The sequence below is a fragment of the Camelus dromedarius genome, chromosome 18, assembly GCF_036321535.1.
Source record: "Camelus dromedarius isolate mCamDro1 chromosome 18, mCamDro1.pat, whole genome shotgun sequence".
Taxonomy (NCBI): Eukaryota; Metazoa; Chordata; class Mammalia; order Artiodactyla; family Camelidae; genus Camelus; species Camelus dromedarius.
Window position 1 is genome coordinate 22,636,386 of NC_087453.1, and position 20,399 is coordinate 22,656,784.

General features: G+C 50.2%; 1 protein-coding gene across 1 annotated transcript; it reads right to left on the reverse strand.

Annotated features, from left to right (window-relative positions):
• Window positions 1–265: 265 nt before the first annotated feature.
• Window positions 266–5,779, reverse strand: TCF15 (transcription factor 15). The gene is made up of 2 exons (XM_010993868.3): window positions 5,197–5,779; window positions 266–710 (listed from the first exon to the last, which is right to left on the reverse strand). The coding sequence occupies exons 1-2, from the start codon at window positions 5,713–5,715 to the stop codon at window positions 636–638; spliced, it is 594 nt and encodes a 197-aa protein (XP_010992170.1). The 5' UTR covers window positions 5,716–5,779; the 3' UTR covers window positions 266–635.
• Window positions 5,780–20,399: the final 14,620 nt, after the last annotated feature.

The following is a 20,399-nucleotide window of genomic DNA, read 5'->3' on the forward strand; positions in this document are numbered from 1 at the left end:
TATATTCCTTATTCAAAAATAAATAAAATTAAGATTTTGTTTTTAAAATCAACTACACCAGACACCCAACAGTTGTTCAAGAAGATGGTGAGGAAAGTTTGGTTATCCTGACTTCTGGAGCAGGGGTCCCCGACCTCCCTGCCGCCTCACTCCCTCCAGAACACAGGGCAGCACCTGTGACATCCGTCTCTTCCAAGGTCCAGGAGAGGGGCGACCTCTGACCTCTGATGTTCCCAGGCCCCTCCCGTCTTCAGTTGGGAACATCTTTTACTTAAAAATACCTTTTATTTTAAACCCATCAATTCTCTCTCACACACACACCCCAACACTCATGCACAGACAAGCACACATCCTCTGTCATCAACTGTCTTTGTTTTTCCAAAAGTTCTGCCTTGTCTCTGACCAGCCAGGGCTGGGGCTGGCTGGACGTGTCCTCACAGCTCTCCAGGGTGGGGTGGAGATGTCCCAGGGGGCCTGCTCAGAGGGTCATGGGCCCAGGCCATTGTCCTCTGATCCCTGCACAAAGAAGGGACCTGGGTTCGGCTCCTGGGGTCTTCTCGCCTGTTCACCCAGTGGCTGGCCTCTGGCCTCCTTCTCAGGGTCCTGCTTGGAGCAAATGACACAGGGTTCCAGGCTCATCTCCGTGGCACTCGAAGTGGGGCCACCCCCCTCACCTTCAAGCAGCTGCCCCCTAGGTCACGACGGCTACCCTGCAGGAAGGGAGAGAGAGGTATTAGGGGGTTCGATCAGGTCACTATGAACACCGGAACTACTAACCTCTGTGTCCAGCAATAGGGAACTTGATAAACAAGTCACATTTAGTCACACAATCAAGTTCTTGCAACAGAAGGCAGAAGAAACTTTATGGACTGATAGGGGATGATGTTGAGATAACATCATTTAAGGACAAAAGCAAGGACTGAGTGCACCTTCCTGTGTGCTGAGAAGTCCAGAGAGAAGGGCACATGGGAAACTGCTAATGGGTTTCCTTGTGGGAGAGGAATGTGATGAGGAGACAGGATATGAGGGGGGCTTTTTTTTACTCTGTATACTTTTTTACCTTTTTCATTTCTTCCCCATGTAATTGGCTGCTTTAAAAAAAATCCAATACAGTTTAAATCATACTATTTTAGGGGGGTGGGTATAGCTCAGTGGTAGAGTGCATACATTCTGGAATTCTGGCCTCCCTGCCTTCATTCAGGGTGTCCACTCAGCCAGAAATCTAATCTGCTCTCTGGCCGTGTCCTGGGATGACTTCTCTATTCCTACAATTGCCTAGCATTTCTTGCCTTTCTGGGGACGTTCCACAAGGATAAAACCCAGATGGGGGTCTCTCTCATGTTCCTGCATCAGGCTGGGACCTCAGGGAGTGGTCGCGAAAGTATCTCACTCTGTGGCCCCAGTTCCAGTCCCGGGACTGGCATGGGGCAGGTGCCAACCAATGCTGCTTGGATCCGGGGTGTCCACTGGAAGACAAGCTAATGGTGGAAGCCACTGAAGCCACCTGTCCCTCATGCTGCAGGGACCATCTCTACTCACTGTTCTGAGGTCGGACACATGGGTTTCATCCTCACTGAAGCCAGCAAGGTCACAGACATTAGAGTAACCTCTCTTTTGAGGTCTTCCAGCACTGCGCGGCTGGCTCAGAGGTACCCACAGAGTGGGGAAAAGGCTGGGCTAGACATCCAAGGTGTCCAACAGTCTGTCCTGTTTCCCCAGGACACAATGGTGTCTGAAATCTCACTGTAAATGCTCACCCCCCGAGTCTGGCTAGGAGATGACGGAACAGGCATCTTTCTCAGCCATCTAGAGAAATAGCTGACCATCTGGGAGCTCTGGTCCCTGCCCCCCTCCACTCCTGGGCCCAGGTTGGGGCAGATCCATCCAGATGCGAGCCCAGCCTCCCTTGAGGCTCTCTGGGCCCAGGGACAGTGTGTTCATTCACAGGCAGGGCTATTTTGAGGGCTGAGGCCACAGTCCCAGCAGAGCCTGGAGCCTGGGCTTCTCAAACAAACTCTGGCAACAGTGGCTGAGAAGGGCGGATGGGGGTGGGGGGGTGCAGCATCGAGGTTAGAGGATAGAAAACTGGCCTCCCACCTTCTCATTCAAAGTCTTCGGGGTCAGGGGTCAGGGAGAGCCACCTCCACCTCAAGTCTGGCAGTCATCGCAAGACCTGGATCCCCTGAGAACACTGGGACTGTTCACCTCCCTGAACCTCACTTTCTTCATCTGTGAAATGGGGATGAAATGATTCTACTCGCTACCCCAGGGTGCAGTCGAATGCAAATGCAGCTGTGAAAGAGGCCTGTAAACTGCCAAAAGTGCTTAGAAGAGGCCCAGATTAGGCCTTGGTTTCTTTGTCCCTTCGAAACTCTGCACCAAGGGCTCTGGGAAGCACTGTGGTTAGGTGGCTAGAGTGAGAGAGATCTGGGCTTCAGTCCCTGTTCTGCCTTGGACTACCTGTTGGACCTTGGGCGAGGGCAAGTGACTTCAGCTCGCTGAGCCTCGGTTTCCTTGTGTGTAAACTGGAGTTACTGTCAGGATTACACATGTTAACACAGGTAAAGCCCTTAGCACAGTGTCAGGAACACAGTAAGCATTCAATAAATGTTCACAAGTATTAGCATCAGCATCGTCTGCTGATGGCGCCTCCTTACCCTACCGCACTCTGTGCCACTTCTGCCCCACAGCTGGGTATACCAAGTGGGGAGGGCCTTACAAGATGAGCCTATTCAACGCCCACCCCAACTCAAAAGCGACAAAAGGGAAAACAGGGCAGAGACAAGAACCCCATTCCCAACCCCCGTGCTATGTCTACCAGAGGGCCACACCTAACCCGTCCTTGAATAGGAAGATGCCACAGGCAGCTGTTTCCATGGTGACCCTAACCCCAGACCAGCTGGCTGGGAAGGAGGTGGTGGCTTAGAGTGAAAGGGTAGGGTCTGGGGCCTTGGAGCTCTCCGACCCCCAAAGCTCAGAAGAAAGCCCCCCACAGGCTCCCCAAGACCGCCAGTTTTCTTCCAGTCGAGTCTTTGAGGGGCCAGAGCCGGCCAGGATCGCCCCTTTTGCCTAGTCCCACAGGAGCCTGTGGGGTGAAAGTGTGGCTTCTGTGGCCAAATTTGGCTGAGTTCTAGGTCTCACAGACAGATTCCAGGGAAGCAGCCAAACCCAGGCAAGGCCCTAAGATCTCAAGACCAGCTAAGTCCCGCAGCCTATCTGCTGTGGGGGCGGGCACGTGATCGACACATCCCTTCCCCCAGGCCTGCCCTTACAGGGCCCTCCCTAACTTTTCTCACTTCCCAATCAGGCAGGCCTGAGTTTGAATCCTGCCTCCATCATGGACAGTGTCTCTGAACCAGTGACAGCATCTCTGAGCAGGTGGGGATAACCAGAGCACCTCCTTCCCCAGTTAGGTGGGTTTTAATGGTAACATGTGGAGAGCACTTAGCACAGTGCAGACGCTGCTGTGACTGGCCAGTCTTCGCCTCCCCTCTGTGTGCTGCCACCTTCAGGGTCTTCCCTTTTCCTTTTCTAGGTCATGTTTTCTGACCCCAGGGCTCTCTGTGCCCTACCCCCTCATCTGTCTGCTTGCATCCCCGAGCATCTGTCAGAATTTAGCCCCTGAGTCAGGGGCTTCTTCTGACCCTGACAGTCCCTTTGTGCCCCCTCCCTTTCCATCAGACGGCACTATCCCGGTCTTCACCTCCTGGTCCAGACCCTGGCCCTGCACTGGGAGTTCCTGACTGTGGTGGATGGGCAACCACGACCTGCTTCTCTGGGGACATTCTCAGAGTCTACAAAAAGGGGCTGTTGGGTAGTTGAGGTGTGCTAAGCTGAATGAATGGGTGAAAGGCAGTCAAGGACTGTTACTGAGGCCCAGTCAGCCCTCATACCCCAGGCTGGGTGCCTGAAGGCCCACCCTGGTTTCCCAGCCCAACCTGGAGCATAGACCAGGGCCCACACCTGGGAGCATCAGGGACCCTCAAGAGAGTTCAAATCTGAATTAAAAAGACAGACTCAGAGAAACTGAGGTGGCCGTGGGGGTGAGAGACCAGAACATAAGTCTGATGAGCCAGAAGCGGGTGGTCTGAGGACAGGACACAGAGACTTCCCAGAACAGAGTGAACTGGGGGAGCTAGGGCAGCTGTGAGAATCAAAGACCTGGAGCCCCAGAGGCCTGACTCCAATCCCCCATGCCCCTTCATTTTCAAGAAGGCCATGGGCCAGTCAGGGACTCTCAGCCTCAGTTTCACCAGCTGTAAATGGTAGCTGCTGTAATCCAAAGCTTTCATGCAGGCAAGCCTCCTTACTCTAAGAAAAGCTCAGGCCAGAAGAGGGAAAGGCTGGAGGTGAAGCAGGCTCCTTAGGGCCCAAGCAGGAGAAAACCAGTTTTCAGCCAGAGGCGCCTCCCCCCACCAGCAACCCAGTCCCATCTACCCTCTACAAGCCTGGGTCTCCTCCTTACTCAGGACAGACCACAGGAGCTTACCTCCAGCTCTGCCCTCTGACTCAACGGTGCCCTTTCCAGACAGTGCATCCCTTTTGGGACTGGGTGTTCTGGGTGTCCTCAGGGGACCCCCTCCCTCACTCCTACTGCTCATCAGCTGGGTACCCCAGGCTCTTGGTTGCGGTGGGCATCCCCTTTTCTTCTCAGTCTCCTGCCTTTAGGTCAGTCTCAGGATGTGGGGCAATTATACTATGGAAAGGGCAGCTCAGGGCAACACACGCCCAACGAAGCCAGAGCATGCATTCTCTGGCCTCCCAGCTGAGTAAGTGTGGGCACTCCTCTGGCCCCAGATCCTCACCAGTGAGCAAATAGGCAGAATTACCTGCCTGACAGGGTTCTTGTAAACGTGCAAAGAAAGAGGGCGAGGAACGCGCCGGCACATAGGAAGAGCTCTATAAAAACCTTTGTTATGATTTCCTCACGCGCTGTTCCTCGCACACCTTTAGTCCCCCCGAGCAATCTCCATCCTTTAAATCACGCCTGAGCTCTGGGCTTCCCTACCTCCCTTGTCTGGGGGACGTTAAGTAGCAGTTCTGTTCCGCACAGAACCCTGGGCTTGGAAGGCCACTCCTCCAACGACTCCACGTCGCTTCCTCCTCTCTTCACTGGGGTCTCGGACCCTCTTTTGCTCTCTAATAGGCCCCGTCCCTTGACCTAGAGGACTCGGTACTGGAGAGCTACGCACTCACCCCCTTGCGCTGATTGCTGAGGCAGAAGGTGCAGATGGAGCGCGGCTGACGACCGCCGTCGGGGGTGGCGGGGACCGCGCTCTTGGCACTGCCAGCTGCACGGAAGCACGGCTGCCCGTCGTCGGCCGCGTCGCCCAGAAGTAGCACGTTGGCCAGGTGCGCGATGTAGCTGGACGCCAGGCGCAGCGTCTCGATCTTGGACAGCTTGCGGTCCACCGGCTCGGTGGGGATGAGCGTGCGCAGCGCCGTGAAGGCCGTGTTCACGCTCTGTGTGCGGTCCCGCTCCCGCGCGTTGGCCGCCTGTCGTTGTCGCACCACCACCACCGGGCCCGCACTGCCGCTCGCCCGTCGCCCGCCCCCGGGGCCGGGACCGCGCCGCGCCGCCTCCAGGCCCTCGCAGCAGCCGAACGACTGGTCAGAGGCGTCGCTCTCGCTGCGGTTCTCTTCGTCCTCGCTCAGCAGCCGCACGTCCGGGTACAGCACGTGCGCGCCGACGGGGCGCAGCAGCGCGAACGCCATGGGCGCCGGGCCGCGTCCCTCCGTGCGCTGCGTCCCAGCGTTGGCCGCGCCCCGCCGTGCGCTCCCGCGCGCTCCCACGGCCCCGCCGGCCGCCGCCTTATAGCCGAGGGAGGGGCCAGTCCCGAAGCCGCCCCGGTCGGGGCGGGGGGCTCCGCCCTGGCCAATGGGGAGGCGCCCGCCGCGCCTCGGCCAATGGCGACTCGCCCGCCGCCCCCGTTCCTTAGGTTGAAAGCGGCCCGCGAGCTGGTGGCCCTCCCCGAAGGCTCCGGGTTCCCGCGGGTCAGCGGGGCAAACACCGGGAGTCGCGGTGGGTGGGGTGGGCTGTGCCCAGATCCGGACTCCTTTTCCTCAGCCGTACCACAGGTCCTTTCTCCTCTCTTGGCTTCGGGTTACGGAGAAACTAGCTCGGGTTTTTCGGCCCTCAAATTCTAATACTGTGGTTTTGTACCTTTCGTGTGTGGAAGAATTAGGAGAGGAGGCCTTCTGACATGATAAATTCCCGATTCTCCCCATCCTGATTCAGCAGGTCTGGAATGGGGCCCAGGAACCTGCATTTGTACAAGGCGGCGGTGTCCATGGAGACCAGTTGGAGAAACACTATAATCTTTCCAAATATGGACTTGACGGTGTCACATCTCTGACGACAAACTTAAAAAAAAAAAAGGCAAAACCAAAACAAACCCCACAAACACTAGTAGTGCCACTCATTCATTTATTCATTCAACAAATATTTACTGGGTCCCTGCTATGTAAGGCATGGTTTTAGGTGAGGATAGAGACGTAAACAAAACAAACTCTGCCTTCACAGAGTTGACATTTTGGTTGAGGCCCTACCACCGAAATGGTCGTTCCAGACACTGCTGAGTGCTTTCCTGTTCAGTACTGCTATTGTGGGGGAGTACCCCTGATTAGGGATAAGAGAGCTCTGGCCTTAGAGTGAGAGCCCTGGCTCCAGCCTGTTTGGCTTCACTGTCACCCCGTCCTGTCTCCACTGCAGTAAAATGCAAGTTTCTCTCCCTTACTCCCCACAATTCCATCCTGGAGCGCTGCAGCCTCCCTGGCTCCAAATCCACGCCCTCCCCTTTCCTCAGCTTGAAATGCCAACCCCGCCCCCAAACACACACACACACACACACACACACACACACACACACACACACACACACACTGAGAGGGGTGGGGAGACTATCCTCCCTCATTGCCCTCCTTCCTTCTGGAAACCTTAGATTGGTTCAGCCTGACATCCGACATACCCTCTTCCTCAGAGGCCCCTGGGAAGAAGTCCTGAGCTGATTATAGCTGCTGGGGTCCCTGTGTTGCTCATGCTCCCTTCCCAGATTCATCCTGGGGACTGGCCAAGCCTGTATTCGCTTGGTCTTGAAAAGAACTTTCTCTTGAGCCCAAATGGCAGCCCGTGTGGCAGAGAGAGCACAGGGAGCGAAGTCGGAAGGTTTCTAGGTACGTTTCAGCTCCATCTTCCTTCCTGGTGTCAGTTTCCTTGACGATGCCTTCCAGCTCTGCCAGGCTGTGCTTTCCTGGCTTCCCTGACCAAGGCCAGAATAGGGGCAAGGCCGGGAGCTGGAGGGTTTCCCTTGGCTTTGGGGAGAGTGGTCCCTGAAGTCTTCAGGCCCTAGGGCTGGCTCGAGGGTCTGTTCCCACACCTGGCTCTCTCCCTCTTATTTGACCGTGACCTCAGCCAGGCTGAGCTTTGGGGAGGAGGAGAAGGAGTCTGCGCGGGCCCCCTCCCTGCAGAGCTAGCCCCACACACAGCCCCAGGCCAGGCTGCTGCTTCCTGAGCCGATGAATTATTACCGGGAGATTTCCTTCCCTGTCTGCGCCTCCTCACAGGGGCTCCCGCTCCCTTCACTTTCGCTTCCCCACCCACCCCCCTTTCTCCCCCTCTCTTCTGCTCTCGACCCTCAGGCAGCTTGAAATTCCTCTGTCCAGCCCCCTCCCATTCCAGCCCGACCTGGAGGAGCCAAATAGGGCGTGAACTGGGCCCGGAAGGTGGGGAGGGGGCTCCCTCCCAAGGCGCGTTCATTCATTCGCTCGAGCTCTTAGGGCAGGTCTTGACACAGGGGACCCTGGGAGTAAAATAAAACCATGAATGAGACTCAGGGCCTTCTGCAGCCCAGAGGGGAAGGCGAGCTGTAAACAAAGAAATCCTGGACAATGTGGTAGGAGCAAGCCAGGGCCTGGCATCAGAGAGACGTGGTTCCGGCCCCAGGTTAGCTGTCTCCTGTCTATTGGAGTCTCAGCTTCCGGCTCTGAATATAGGCCGGTGATAATAGTACTTATTTCTAGAATTGATGTTGATTCCGTGAGTTTATGCCAATATAGCCAGGGCCTGGTGCACAGAGCGCTCAATACCTGAGAGGCATTGGGGTTTGTGGTGTCAGGGGCTGGCCCCAGCTGAGGGGCACCCTGCCTAGGAAGGGGCTCAGCCGCTTGGACTCTCCTAGGTCTTGTCCCTGGGAGTGGGGAGGGGGCTCCTGCCTCATGCTCAGCCTACCCACACAAGAGCCTCAGCTCCTCCCATCCTCTGTTCCTCATCCTTGCTCTCCCTGGAGCCCCTCTCTGCCTAGAACCCACTGTCCCCAGATATCCACATAGCGAATTCCCTCACTTCCTTCCCATCTTCCCTAAAATCTCATCTCCTCAGGGAGGTCTTCCCTGACCACTGGGACTGAAATAGCAATGGCCCCTTCTACCCCAGCACCCTTCTGTCTCTCCCTCTCCCCCGTCCCCTGCTTTACTTCTTTCCACAGTATTTATCATTGTGTTCACTCTTTCATTTATTCATTTACCTACAAATGTTAATTGAGTACCTACTATGTGCGAGGCATGGTTCTGGGTACTGGGAATAAAGCAGTGAACATAGTACATATTTATTTGTCTGCTGACTGTCTGTCTCTACTAGAATATAAGCTTCACGGGGCAAGGACTTTGTATTTTGTTCATTGCACTTCCACTTCATCACAACCTTATGAGGTAGGCATTGTTATTCCCATTTCACAGATGAAGAAACTGAGATTCCAAGAGGGGAAAGTGACTTGCCTAAAGATGCACAGCTCAGCTCATTTTCCCCAGGCATGCAGCCTCTCAGGCAGCCCAGAGGGGTATAAGGGCTGAGTAGGAGTCCCAGGTAAGAGGAGGAGGGTCTTACAGGCTGAGAGAGCAGCAGCTGGCCCCTGCCTTCCTGACCAGCACATCCTGGCCTTCAGTCCCACTGAAACACTTAGTTCCCCCGAGGCACCAGCTTTGTCCACTCTTTCCACCCCTCCTGGGGTGCCCATCCCTTCAGATCTGACCAGACAACCCCACTCCTCCACCAGAGTTCAGTGTAGCTTCTCGGCAAAGCTGCCCGTTAAAAAAAAATTTTTTTTTTTAATGGAGGTACTGGGGATTCAATCCAGGACCTCGTGCATACTAAGCATGCACTCTACCACTGAGCTATACCCATCCCACTCAGTGGAGCTGCTTTGTCTCTCCTCCCCCTCCTTGGTGCAAGACTTGTGTTGATACACAATGTTCTGACTTCTCTCCCTGATTCTCCACTCCCATGTCCCTCCTCGCACAGGGCACCCACTCTAACATATTTTTTAAAGACAATTTTTAAGAGCAATTTTAGGTTTACAACAAAATCAAGAAGTATAGAGATTTCTCCTATACCCCTTGTCCCCACATATGAATAGCCTCCCTGTTATGAACACCTCCCACCGGAGTGGTACATGTGTTACAGCTGATGACCTACGCTGACACACCATTATCCCCAGCGTCTGTAGTTTACCTTAGGCTCACTGTTGGTGAGTTGTACATTCTATGGGTTTAGACAAATGTGTATTGACGTATATCCATCAATATAGTATCATACAGGATATTTTCACTGCTCTAAAATTCCTCTGTGTTCTACCTGTTCATCGAACACCCTCCACCCTCATCCCTGCAACCACTGATCTTTTTCTTGTCTCCATAGTTTTTGCCTTTTCCAGAATACCATATTGTTGGAATAAAACAGTATGTAGCCTTTTCAGACTGACGTCTTTCACTTAGCAATATATATTTAAGTTTCCTCCTTATCTTTTTATGGCTTGAAAGCTCATTTCTTTTTAGTGCTGAATAATATTCCATTGTCTATATGTACCAAAATTTATTTATCCATTTACCTACTGAAGGATATCTTGGTTGCTTCCAGGTTTTGCAATTCTGAATAAGGCTGCTATAAACATAAAAAATGTGCAGGTTTTTGTGTGAACCCAAGTCTTCAAATCTTTTGGATAAATAGCAAAGAGTGCAGTTGCTGGATTGTATGGTAAGAGCATGTTTAGTTTTATAAGAAATCACCAAACTGTCTTCCACAGTGGTTGTACCATTTCACATTCCCACCAGCAATGGATGAGAGTTCCTATGGTTCCACGTTCTCATCAGCATTTGATGTGTTGTCAGTGTTCCAGATTTTGGGCATTCTCATAGGTGTGTAGTGGTCTCGTTGTTTTAATTTGCATTTCCCTGGTGACTTGTGATGCGGAACATCTATTCATATGCTCATTTGCCATCTGTGTGTACTTTCTTCAGTGAGGTGTCTTTTAAGGTCTTTGGCCCATTTTTTAATAGGGTTGTTTTCTCATTGTTAAGCTTTAAGAGTTCTTCATGTATTTTGGGTAACAGTCCTTCATCAGATGTGTCTTCTGCAAATGTTCTCTCCCAGTCTGTGGCTTGTCTTCTCATTTCCTTGACATTGTCTTTTGCAGAGCAGAAGTTTATAATTTTAATAAAGTCTAATTTCTCAATTATTTCTCTCATGGATCATGTCTTTGGTGGTGTTTCTAGAAAGTCATTACCATACCCAATGTCATCGAGGTTTTCTTCTATGTTGTTTTCCAGGATTTTGTTTTGTTTTGTTTTGTGTTTTACATTTAGGCCTAGGATCTATTTTGAGTTAGTTTTTGTGAAGGGTGTAAGTTCTGTGTTGAGGTTGATGTTCTTGCATGTGGATGTCCACTTGTTCTAGCACCACTGGTTGACGAGACGATTTTGGCTCCATTGTATTGCCTTTGCTCTTTTGTCAAAGGTCAGTTGACTGTATTTATGTGGGTCTGTTTCTGGGCTGTCAGTTCTCTCCCATTGATCTATTTGTCTATTCTTTCACCAACACCACACTGGGGACATTCAAGTTGTCCTGTGGAAAGGCCCACACAGAGAGGAACTGAAGCCCCCAGCCTATAGCCAGTACCAACGTGGAACCATGTGAGTGAGCTTCCTTGGATGTGGATCCTGGATTCCTGACCCACTGGAATTGTGAAAAATAACAGAGAAAGAAAGATAAAGAAAAGAAATAATCATTGGTGTAGTAAGCCCCTAAGTCTAGGGCATTTTGTTATGTAACATTAAGTAACTAAAGCAGATGGTGTCAGGGACCCAGGCTCTGTCTGTCTTTTTGCTCCACCATAGGTGGCTTCCACTCCCTAGGTTGTTTCATGGACCAGTATGGCTACTGGAACCATTCTCTCTGAATTCCAACTGGTGAAGAGAGAAAAAGGCAGAAGAAGCATGGACATGCTTCATTTGTTGAAGACACTTTTCTGGGAGTTACAGCCTCCCTCCTACTCACATCCTGTTAGCCTGACTTTGTCACTTGACCACATTTTACCTAAAAGGAGGCTAAGAAATGTGGTCTTTGCTTGCAGGTGGCCTCACACCCTGCTGAATACTGAGTTTCTATTAGTAAAGAAGGGAAGAAGAGATACCAAAACAACCAGTTATGCCTGCCCTGGGTATTATCTCTGGAGATAATACAGTGTCACATGGTTAAGTTTGAGATTCAGGAGCCTGCCTGTGTTCAGCTCTGCCACTTACTATTCGTGTAATCTGGAAAAATTTACTTCTCTGTGCCTCGATTTCCTCATCTGTAATACTGGGGTTATAATAGAGCCTCCCTGTAGAGAGTTATTGTGAGCATTAAATGGCTCAAAATATGTGGCGTTTCTAATAGTCTTGGCACTTGGTATGTGCTGTGTTAAGTGTTAGCTGTTTTCATCGTTTAATCTTATAAGAGTCTCAAGGTCCCACCACCAGGAAGTGATAGAAGCAGAATTTGGCCTGATAGCAATTTTGCCCACTTGCCTCATCTCATTGAAATTCTTAGAGGGTGAGATCAAGACCCAGGTCAGTACCTGGCATGTAGTCGGCATCCAGAAACATCTGTTGAATGAGTGTGTTAAATAAACATTTAAACTATCCTTCCATAGAGATGCCAGGTTTTGTTTAGTTCTGTTCTGTTCAGGTTAATGAAAAAGCTCCATTGACCCCATGTGGTTCATCCAGTGTGGAACTCATGCCATCGATTCCACCATGAGAGCTCAGTCCCTCTAAGGTCCCTCCAGACCATCATTTTTAAGAGTGAATTCCTGGAAACTCTGTTTCTGGAAGATGCCCAGAGTTCCATGATAAGAAAGAGTCTGGGAAGCTACATTTTGCATCTGCCTTCTAGAGTTGCAGACATGAGCATATTAAAGGCTATGAGAAATCCTGCACAAATAAACTCCTTAGGCTTTATTTCAATCTGCATTTTCTAGGCTTCTTTGAGCACAGTCTCTCAACACCACCCTACCCCACACAGACACCCAGTAGAGAATACAGTTTAGCAGACATTTCTCCAGCTGTTATCAGTGACATCCTCCTTGGTGTGGGAGTGGGCAGCCCATTCTGTCCTGAGAGCACGTTGGAGAGGAGTGAGAGGGGAAGTGAACAGGTGGGCACTGCTTACCAGGCAGAGGTGGGTTGAGAGGGGGGCTTCCAGGCATTTTTCCAGAGCCCCACTCTCTACAGGACATGAAAACATCATTAGAAATGTAACATGTTACATACAGTGTTTCCTTGGCACTTCCGTCAGGGGAAGAACAATGAAAACAGAAAGAATAATATTATTGAGGGATTATTATATGTCAGGCACTCTTCTAAGCACTTGCATGTATTTTCTTATCTAATCCTCAGAGCAGCCCTATCAGCTAAGCACTATTCACATTCCCATTTAACAGATGAGTAGACTAAGGAATAGAGAAGTTAAGTAGCTTGCCTATGGCCACACAGCTAGGGAGTAGATAGGAATTCTTTGGTAAGTTGCTTATGATGGGGATGAGGAGGGAAGAGCCCGTCTCCAAGGTAGTTTAAACTCAGATGCTCACAAAACTCCACCCCAGGGAGAGTAGGCTTGTTAATTTCAGTGTTCTGATTTTGTGGAGCAAGGGATGCAAATTTGGGGCAGGGTGGAATTGCTCACTGATAGAGTGGAGGCAGCTGCTGCTATGCCTCCTCAGCCTCATTCCTCTAAAGAAATATGGGTCTGATGTTTAAAGACTATTAAGTTGAAGGAAGTCCTAAATAATTTAGTTTGCCCAGGTACCCATCTGGCTCAAGTTGGCCCTAATACCAGTATCAGGTGAGAAAGAGTCATCAGGATGTTGTGGAAGTTCAAGACTTGCTAAATGAAACCACCATTTAATGAGTCCTTTGAAAATTCAAGGAGTCCTGTTGAAAATCCTTAAGGTGGAGTGTCAGGGGCAGGGGACCCATCCCCAGCTCAGCTGCTGACTGTGCCTGTGGGCAATGCTCTTCCCCTCTGCTGGCTATACGCTGTTTGTGTGTGTGTGGAGGGGGTGGGTGTGCAAGTTGTTGGGGTAGGCAAGAGAAATTTAACATTGGCAGATCGTGGTCCCCCAGTTCTGAGTTTGGTAGCCTGGCCCAAATAATAGGATATTAGAGAAGAGTGAAATTAGAGACCCAGTGCAGTCCGGAAAGGCTTCCTGAGGGAAGTAGCCTGGATCAAGTTTAGGGGGTCTCAGCTACTTTAAATAAGGGAGTTCCATGATGAAACTGTGTTTTAGTCTAACCTCAATTGTCAATGGTGATGCTGGCACAACAGGTGCATTTGTGGATTGTCTCCTGGGTTAGCATGCAGACTCCTATCTGCTTACGCAATAGCAACTCCCTCCCTAGCAACCTCTATTTGTCTAGGGCAGCAATGGGCCCTCCGATTCATACTCCCCTTCTCAGGCCTTATTGTAGTTATGGGTGGCCATATGGCTCATTCTTGCCAATGAGATGAAGATGGGAAATGTTCCTAGGGAGGGCCTGCTTCCTCGAAATGAGGGAGTGTTCCTAGAAGGTTTTATCCTTTACCCTTTACTTCCTGCCTGGAACAAAGATGCAATTCCTGGAGGTATGGCAGCCAGCTTGGTGCCATGAGGACAAAGGTCACATGCTAAGGATGGCAAAGTGAAAAGCCAAAGTAGCTGGGTCCTTGATAATTTCCTTGAGCAGTCACACTAATCCTTAATCTCTTGAAAAAAACATCCTGTTTGGTAAAGCAACTATATTGGATTTCTTTTACATGCAGCCAAATGCAAGCTGTTATCAATACACCTGGATCTCATAATGAATGATGCTCATACCATTACCATCTGTGCAGCTCTGTGTACCAGGCACTGAACAGCAGCTTCACACCCACCGTCTCATTTCATCCTCACTATCCTCGGAGGCGGGGCCTGTAATTACTACCATGTTACAGAAAGAGAAATGAGGGCTCTGAGGAGTTAAGAAACTTGTTCACACTTGCCCAGCTAGGAGAGGGGCAGAGTCAAGATTTGGACATGGGTCTCTAATTTTCTTAAGTCTGTGTTAGTAGCTGTGGTGGTTTGAAAACCTGACCCTCCAGTCTTCTCATCAAGAACTGGGGTCTATGTCCCCACCCCTTGAGCCTAGACAGGTTTGTGGCTGCTTTGACCAGTTAAATTTGACGGAAGTGACCCTCTGTGACTTCTGAAGCAGGGTCAGAAAAGGTGACGTAGCCTCTGCCTTGCTCACTGGAACCTTCTCACTGAGAGCTCAGAGTTGCCACGTACCAAGTTCGGATGCCTTGAGACCGCCATGCTGTGAGGAGTCCCAGGCCACGTGAAGGTGCTTCTGATCGGTGATAGTTTTGTTCTCAGGCTCCCAGCCCAGGAGACATATGTGTGGGTGAAGATGTCTTCATAGGGTTCCATCCCCACTTTTGAGTCTTCCCAGGTGAAGCCTCAGACATTCTGGAGCAGCGACAAGTGTTCCCTGCTGGGCCCATCATTGTTACTCCTGAGCTCCAGAATCTTCGAGCATAAGAAAATGGTTGTTTTAAGACACCAACTTGTTGGGTAATTTGTCTCACAGCAATGCTAATTGTCACTGTAGCTCACTGCAATGTCCCCCAAATATTATCTTCACACCTGAAAGTACCAAAACCCTGAAAATCAAATTGATTCTTTATTATTTGCTGTTATATTCTGGAAAGTTACCACCAACACTGAATTAGCAAATACTGAACACATCGCTCCTAGGGAAGAATACTTAGTTTCCTGCCAGCCTCTAGTCAATATTGTCATCAGCTGATCAATACATAACCTCGTTTTATATGTGTTTCTGTTTAAGGACACCTTATTCAATATATACTGTTGATTCTTTCACATGAAAATTATGGACAACAGCATTATAACTCGCACCTGAACAAAGCTTATCTAAAACATGTGTTTTCTCCATAAGACCCATCACAGCCTTCTTGAGCTCAGGAACACTGGACAGCACTTCAGCACCATGCTCGGGGCCATTTTAAACCGTGAAGCCACCAACAAAAAGCCCAAACAGGTGCAAAGCATGGCACTAAATAGACCACAAACAGGTCACTTCTTTACAGCACGAGAGTGGAAATGAAAAGGCAGCATGTCATCTTGATCCACCTCAGCTGGGAATGTGTGTGTGACTCCGAATTCTTCTTCACTCTGCACACATCCGTGAGTGACCGTGAGACCTCCAGAGAGTATTCGTTTTGGGGTTACAATTACATTGTACAGAGCAGGCGAACTCACAAAGATGGAATCTTCAAACAATTATTTTACAAGTTCCGGGCTTGCAGTCCTGATGAATAATTGTAGAAAGTGAGGCTGGAACAGGGAAAGGCGAGTCCCAAGAGCCTCGCTTTTCTCATTTGTCAGATGTGGGTGATGATGAAACCCTGTTGGGTTTGCGGAGGGAAGGCGGGTAGTAATAACCACAACAACTACTGTTTATTGAGGGCTACATGCTGAACCCTTGATGTGTCTGATCACACTGACTCCTTACAACCATCCTCTGAGATGGATCCTTTTATGAAGTCCATTTTACAGATGAGGAGACTCAGACCCAGCAAGGTTTAGGGACTTTGCCCAAGATCTTGCAAACTAGAACAGGCATAGCTGGTTGTCAGACCCGTTTCTGTCCCTGCCCCATGTCCACATTCTCTCCCACCTTACTGCAGACTGCTTATGAGCAAGTTTATAAGATGCCTGGCATGTAGTATGCTCTCAGTAAGTAGGCATTCTGCTGCTGATGGGGTCTGGGGCTTTGGACGCAGTTCTGCAGATGGAGGGGGGAAGCTGAGCCCTGGGGCAGGGGTGGGGCTGGAGGGGTCAGCTTAGGAGCCGTTGAGGAAGGAAGGGAGTCTGTGGGGTGGGCAGGCAGGGCGGGCAGCTGGGAGGATCTTGAATCAGACCCCGCGGTCCCCTCCCACAGAGGGTTAAAGCAGCCGGTCTCCTTCCGGCTGAGCGGAAATCAGATTTTGAGAGCTGAGCAGGGCTCCAGAGGGATGTTTTTCTTCTCCATTTGTCTGCTGTGGCTGGCCCGTAAAATCTACCGGAACTCCATGCTGGACGGAGGAATTCCTGCTGAATGGGGATGTGGAGAGTGCAGGCTGTGAGGAGCCCTTATCAGGGCAGTGACCACCCTTATCTTCAAGCCTCTCTCTGGATCAGGTGACCCCCTCTGGAGGCCTCACAAGATTACTTGGATGGGGCCCATCCCCCATCCAAGGAGTGACACCCCCTCCCCCAAGTTTAACTTGTGGTGTGAGGAGTAAGAGCAGACTGGGAGAGGTCAGGCTGTGGCAGGTCAAGAGGTTGTGACCCCAGTCCTCGCCTGTGATGCCGGGTGGCATTGGGTGGATCTCTGCTCGGTTCCTCGTCTGAGCACCCAGGGAGTCTAAGCGAGCTGACCATCACCTGTGACTTCCCAGTCAGAGCTGACAGTTTCAGGTTCTTTCTATCTAGTAGGTGCCCTGTATGCATTTCCTCCCCTGAAGGTGGTGCATTTATTATCACTCCTATTTTACAATAAACTGAGGCTTAGAGAGGCAAGGTGGCCTGCCCAGTGTCGCCCACTAGGAGTGGCAGAGCAAGACTCAAACCCAGACCTCATCTCTCTCTCCTGTCTCCCAAAATGAGCATTCCTAATTCTCCTCCTGGTGTGCACTCTCCCATTTCTCTTGGTTGACCCCCTTACTCTTTAAGAGTCAGCTCATGTATTACCTCCTCCAGGAAGCCCACCCTGATTAGCCAAGCTGGGCTCTTCTGTGGCTGCCTACACCCCTGAGAGGTAACTGTTTTGGTCTCTGGGCTGTGAGCCCTGGGTGAGCAAAACCATTTCTACTGTGGCTCCTCCCTGTGCCTCCTGCATTAGCCAACACAAGGAACTTCCATTTTGCCTTGGAGATGCTAAGTGCTGGTAGAGGTTTTAGAATATGGCCCCACTGAGAGGTGGGAGTCCACATCTTTTCCACCTGAGCCTAGGTGGGTTTGTGACTGCTTTAACCAATAGGGATGGCAGAAGTGACTCTGTGTGACTTTCAAGGCTGGGTTACAAAAGATGATGTAGCTTCAGCTTGTTCACCGGAACACCCATTCTTGGGGCCCTGAGCTGTTGTGTAAGAAGTCAGATACTCTGAGGCCACCACACTATGAGGAAGCCCTGGCCACATGGAGAGGTCACAGGCAGGTGTTCCTGCTGGCAGTCCTAGTCTTCAAGTCATCCTAGTCCAGGGACCTCCAGACGATAATAGCCCTCATTTGTTTTATTATTGTTTTAATTTTTAAATTTTTAGTTGAAGTATAGTTAATTTACAATGTTATGTTATTTTCTGGTGTACAGCATAGTGATTCAGTTATACATATATACATTCTTTTTCATATTATAGGTTACTACAAGATACTGAATATAGTTCCCTATGCTGTACAGTAGGACCTTGTTGTTTATCTATTCTATATATAGTAGTTTGTATCTGCAAATTCCAAACTTCCAACTTATCCCTCCCCACCCCCATTTCCTCTTGGTAACCATAAGTTTGTTTTCTATGTCTGTGAGTCTCTTTCTGTTTTGTAAATGAGTTCATTTGTGTCTTTTTTTTTTCAGCTTCCACATGAAGTGATATCATGTGGTATTTGTCTTTCTCTGTTTGGTTTACTTCACTTAGTGTGATAATCTCTAGGTCCATCTATATTGCTACAAATGGCATTATTTCATTCTTTTTTATAGCCGAGTGGTATTCCATATATATACTGGAATATATATATACCACAACTTCTTTATCCAGTCATCTGTCAGTGGACGTTTAGGTTGTTTCCATGTCTTGGCTATTGTAAATAGTGCTGCTATGAACACTGGGGTGCATGTATCTTTTTGAATTAGAGTTCCCTTAGGATACATACCCAAGAGTGGAGTTGCTGGATCATAGAGTAAGTCTATTGTGAGTTTTTAAAGGAATCTCCATAATCCTCAGTTGTTCATTCCTCTCTGGCCTTTGAGTTTTCCCAGCTGAGGCTCAAGATACCATGCAGCAGAGACAAGCTGTCCTCACCACGCCAGGTCTGAATTCATGAGCATCATAAAATAGTAGCTGCCTGAAGCCTCTGAGTTCTGGGACGGTTAGTTCTGCAGCAGTGGTCACTGAAACAGTGCTACCATGTTGGGCAAGTCAGCTTTGTTTCTTGCCAGGATCATTGCAATGCTCTCCTCAAGGGCTCCCTGGTTCCTCCCTCCCCTCTGCAGTGCGCCCTTGACACAGCAGCCAGAGAAATCCTATAATGCACAAATCAGATGGTCCCTCCTCTGCTTGGCTCCTCCCTTGGCTCCCAGCTCACTCAGAATCCATACGATGGCCCCAGGCCCTAGGTGATCTGTCCCTTCCCTCACTCTCTGACCTGTCTGTCCTCCCTCCTACCCTCTCCTCTCCCTGACACCTCTCCAGCCACACTGTCCTCTTGCTACTCTTCATACACCAGACACTCCACCTCAGGACCTCTGCACTTGCTGTGGACAGGGTTGCACCACCTGGAACACTTCCTCCAGGTGTTGCCTGGTGCAACATCTCTGCTTAGATGTGACCTTCTCCATGAGGCCTGCCCTATTTAATATCATAACCTTCCTTCCCCACTCCCAAACCACTGGCCTTGCTGTCTTTTTTATTTGGCCATGGTCCTTCTAACTGGCAAACATACTATCCATTTTACTTTGTGTGTTTTTTATTTATTGTCTTTTCGCCACCCCAAACTATCAACACTCTAGGGCAGGGATCTGTTTATTCATGAATGTATCCCCAGTGACTAAAATTGTAGCTGCCACGTGATAGTGATTTGTTGAGTGAATGAATGAGGTGCAGGACCCCCGACATGGGGCTCTCCAGGTGGGGAAACAGACGGAGCTCAGGAAAGAGCAGGAGTCGAGAGGCCAGGTTGAGCTAGTGTGGTCAGGGCAGGAAGACAATCCACGGGAGTGACAGCTCGCCACCTGTCTCGCCGCCCGTCTGGGGAGCCCTGAGGATGGGAGAGCCCTGGTCAAGGCTTTGAAGATGCAAACATGGGGCGTCTCCCGGGCCTCCCTCCTTCCTGGTCTGGTGTACCTCCGGCCCTGCTGGTAAACAGGATCTCTGGGCAACTGCCTGCCCAGCGCCCCAGAGACCTTGACTTGCTCCTTCCTGCGCTGTAAATCGGGTCCCTTCCAGCTGTGATGTCCTGGACACTGCTGGGGGAGGTGAGGCGGGGCCAACTGTTGCCAGGAGCTGTGTGTGGCCTTGAGTAGGGCACTGCCCCTCAATTTTCTTGTCGGCAAAATGGAAACGATAGGAGGATAGAATTCAAGGTGTGACTGTGAAGTCGAATGAGATGATGGTATGAAAGTCCCACGTCAGCAGAGGTGCTCCCCCGACCATTTAGTGGGTAGACGCTCAGGGACCAAATCCCAGCTCCGCCACTGAACTCAGTCTCCTCACCTGTAAAATGGGGTTAAATGAGCCACTAACTTCTAGGGTTGTTGAGAGATTCAAAATGTGGAGGAAATTCTTAGCACCCAGTAAACATATTATAGTTGTAAGCCGTTTGGTAAACATGCAATAGTTATTAGCTGTTATTAATGGTAATTAGTCTAATAATGATAGAGAATAGAATGTCATCGAGAAGCCATTTGAGAACAGAGAAGCCTTGGTGCACAGCCCAGAGAGGACCGTGGACTTGACACAGCACTGCTTTAGCCATGTGACTTTGTGTCCAACCTGGGAGTGGAGTGTGGAGAGTTCAAATCCAGGCCCCACCACTCCCCAGCTATGGAAACATAGACATGTTATTTAATTGCTCTAGGGCTCAGTTTCCTCATCTGAGAAATAATAATCATAGTGCCTCTTACAGTTGCCATGAGAATTGAGTGAGTTAAAATGTGCCCAGTACCAGGCCCTGTGGCTGACACTTAGCCAGCGGACCATACAGGACAGTGTTACTGTGTTCATCCTACCAATGGGTAAACTGAGGCTCAGCCAGAAGAATGCACTGATCCAAGTTATCAGTTGTGCTGTTTATTGG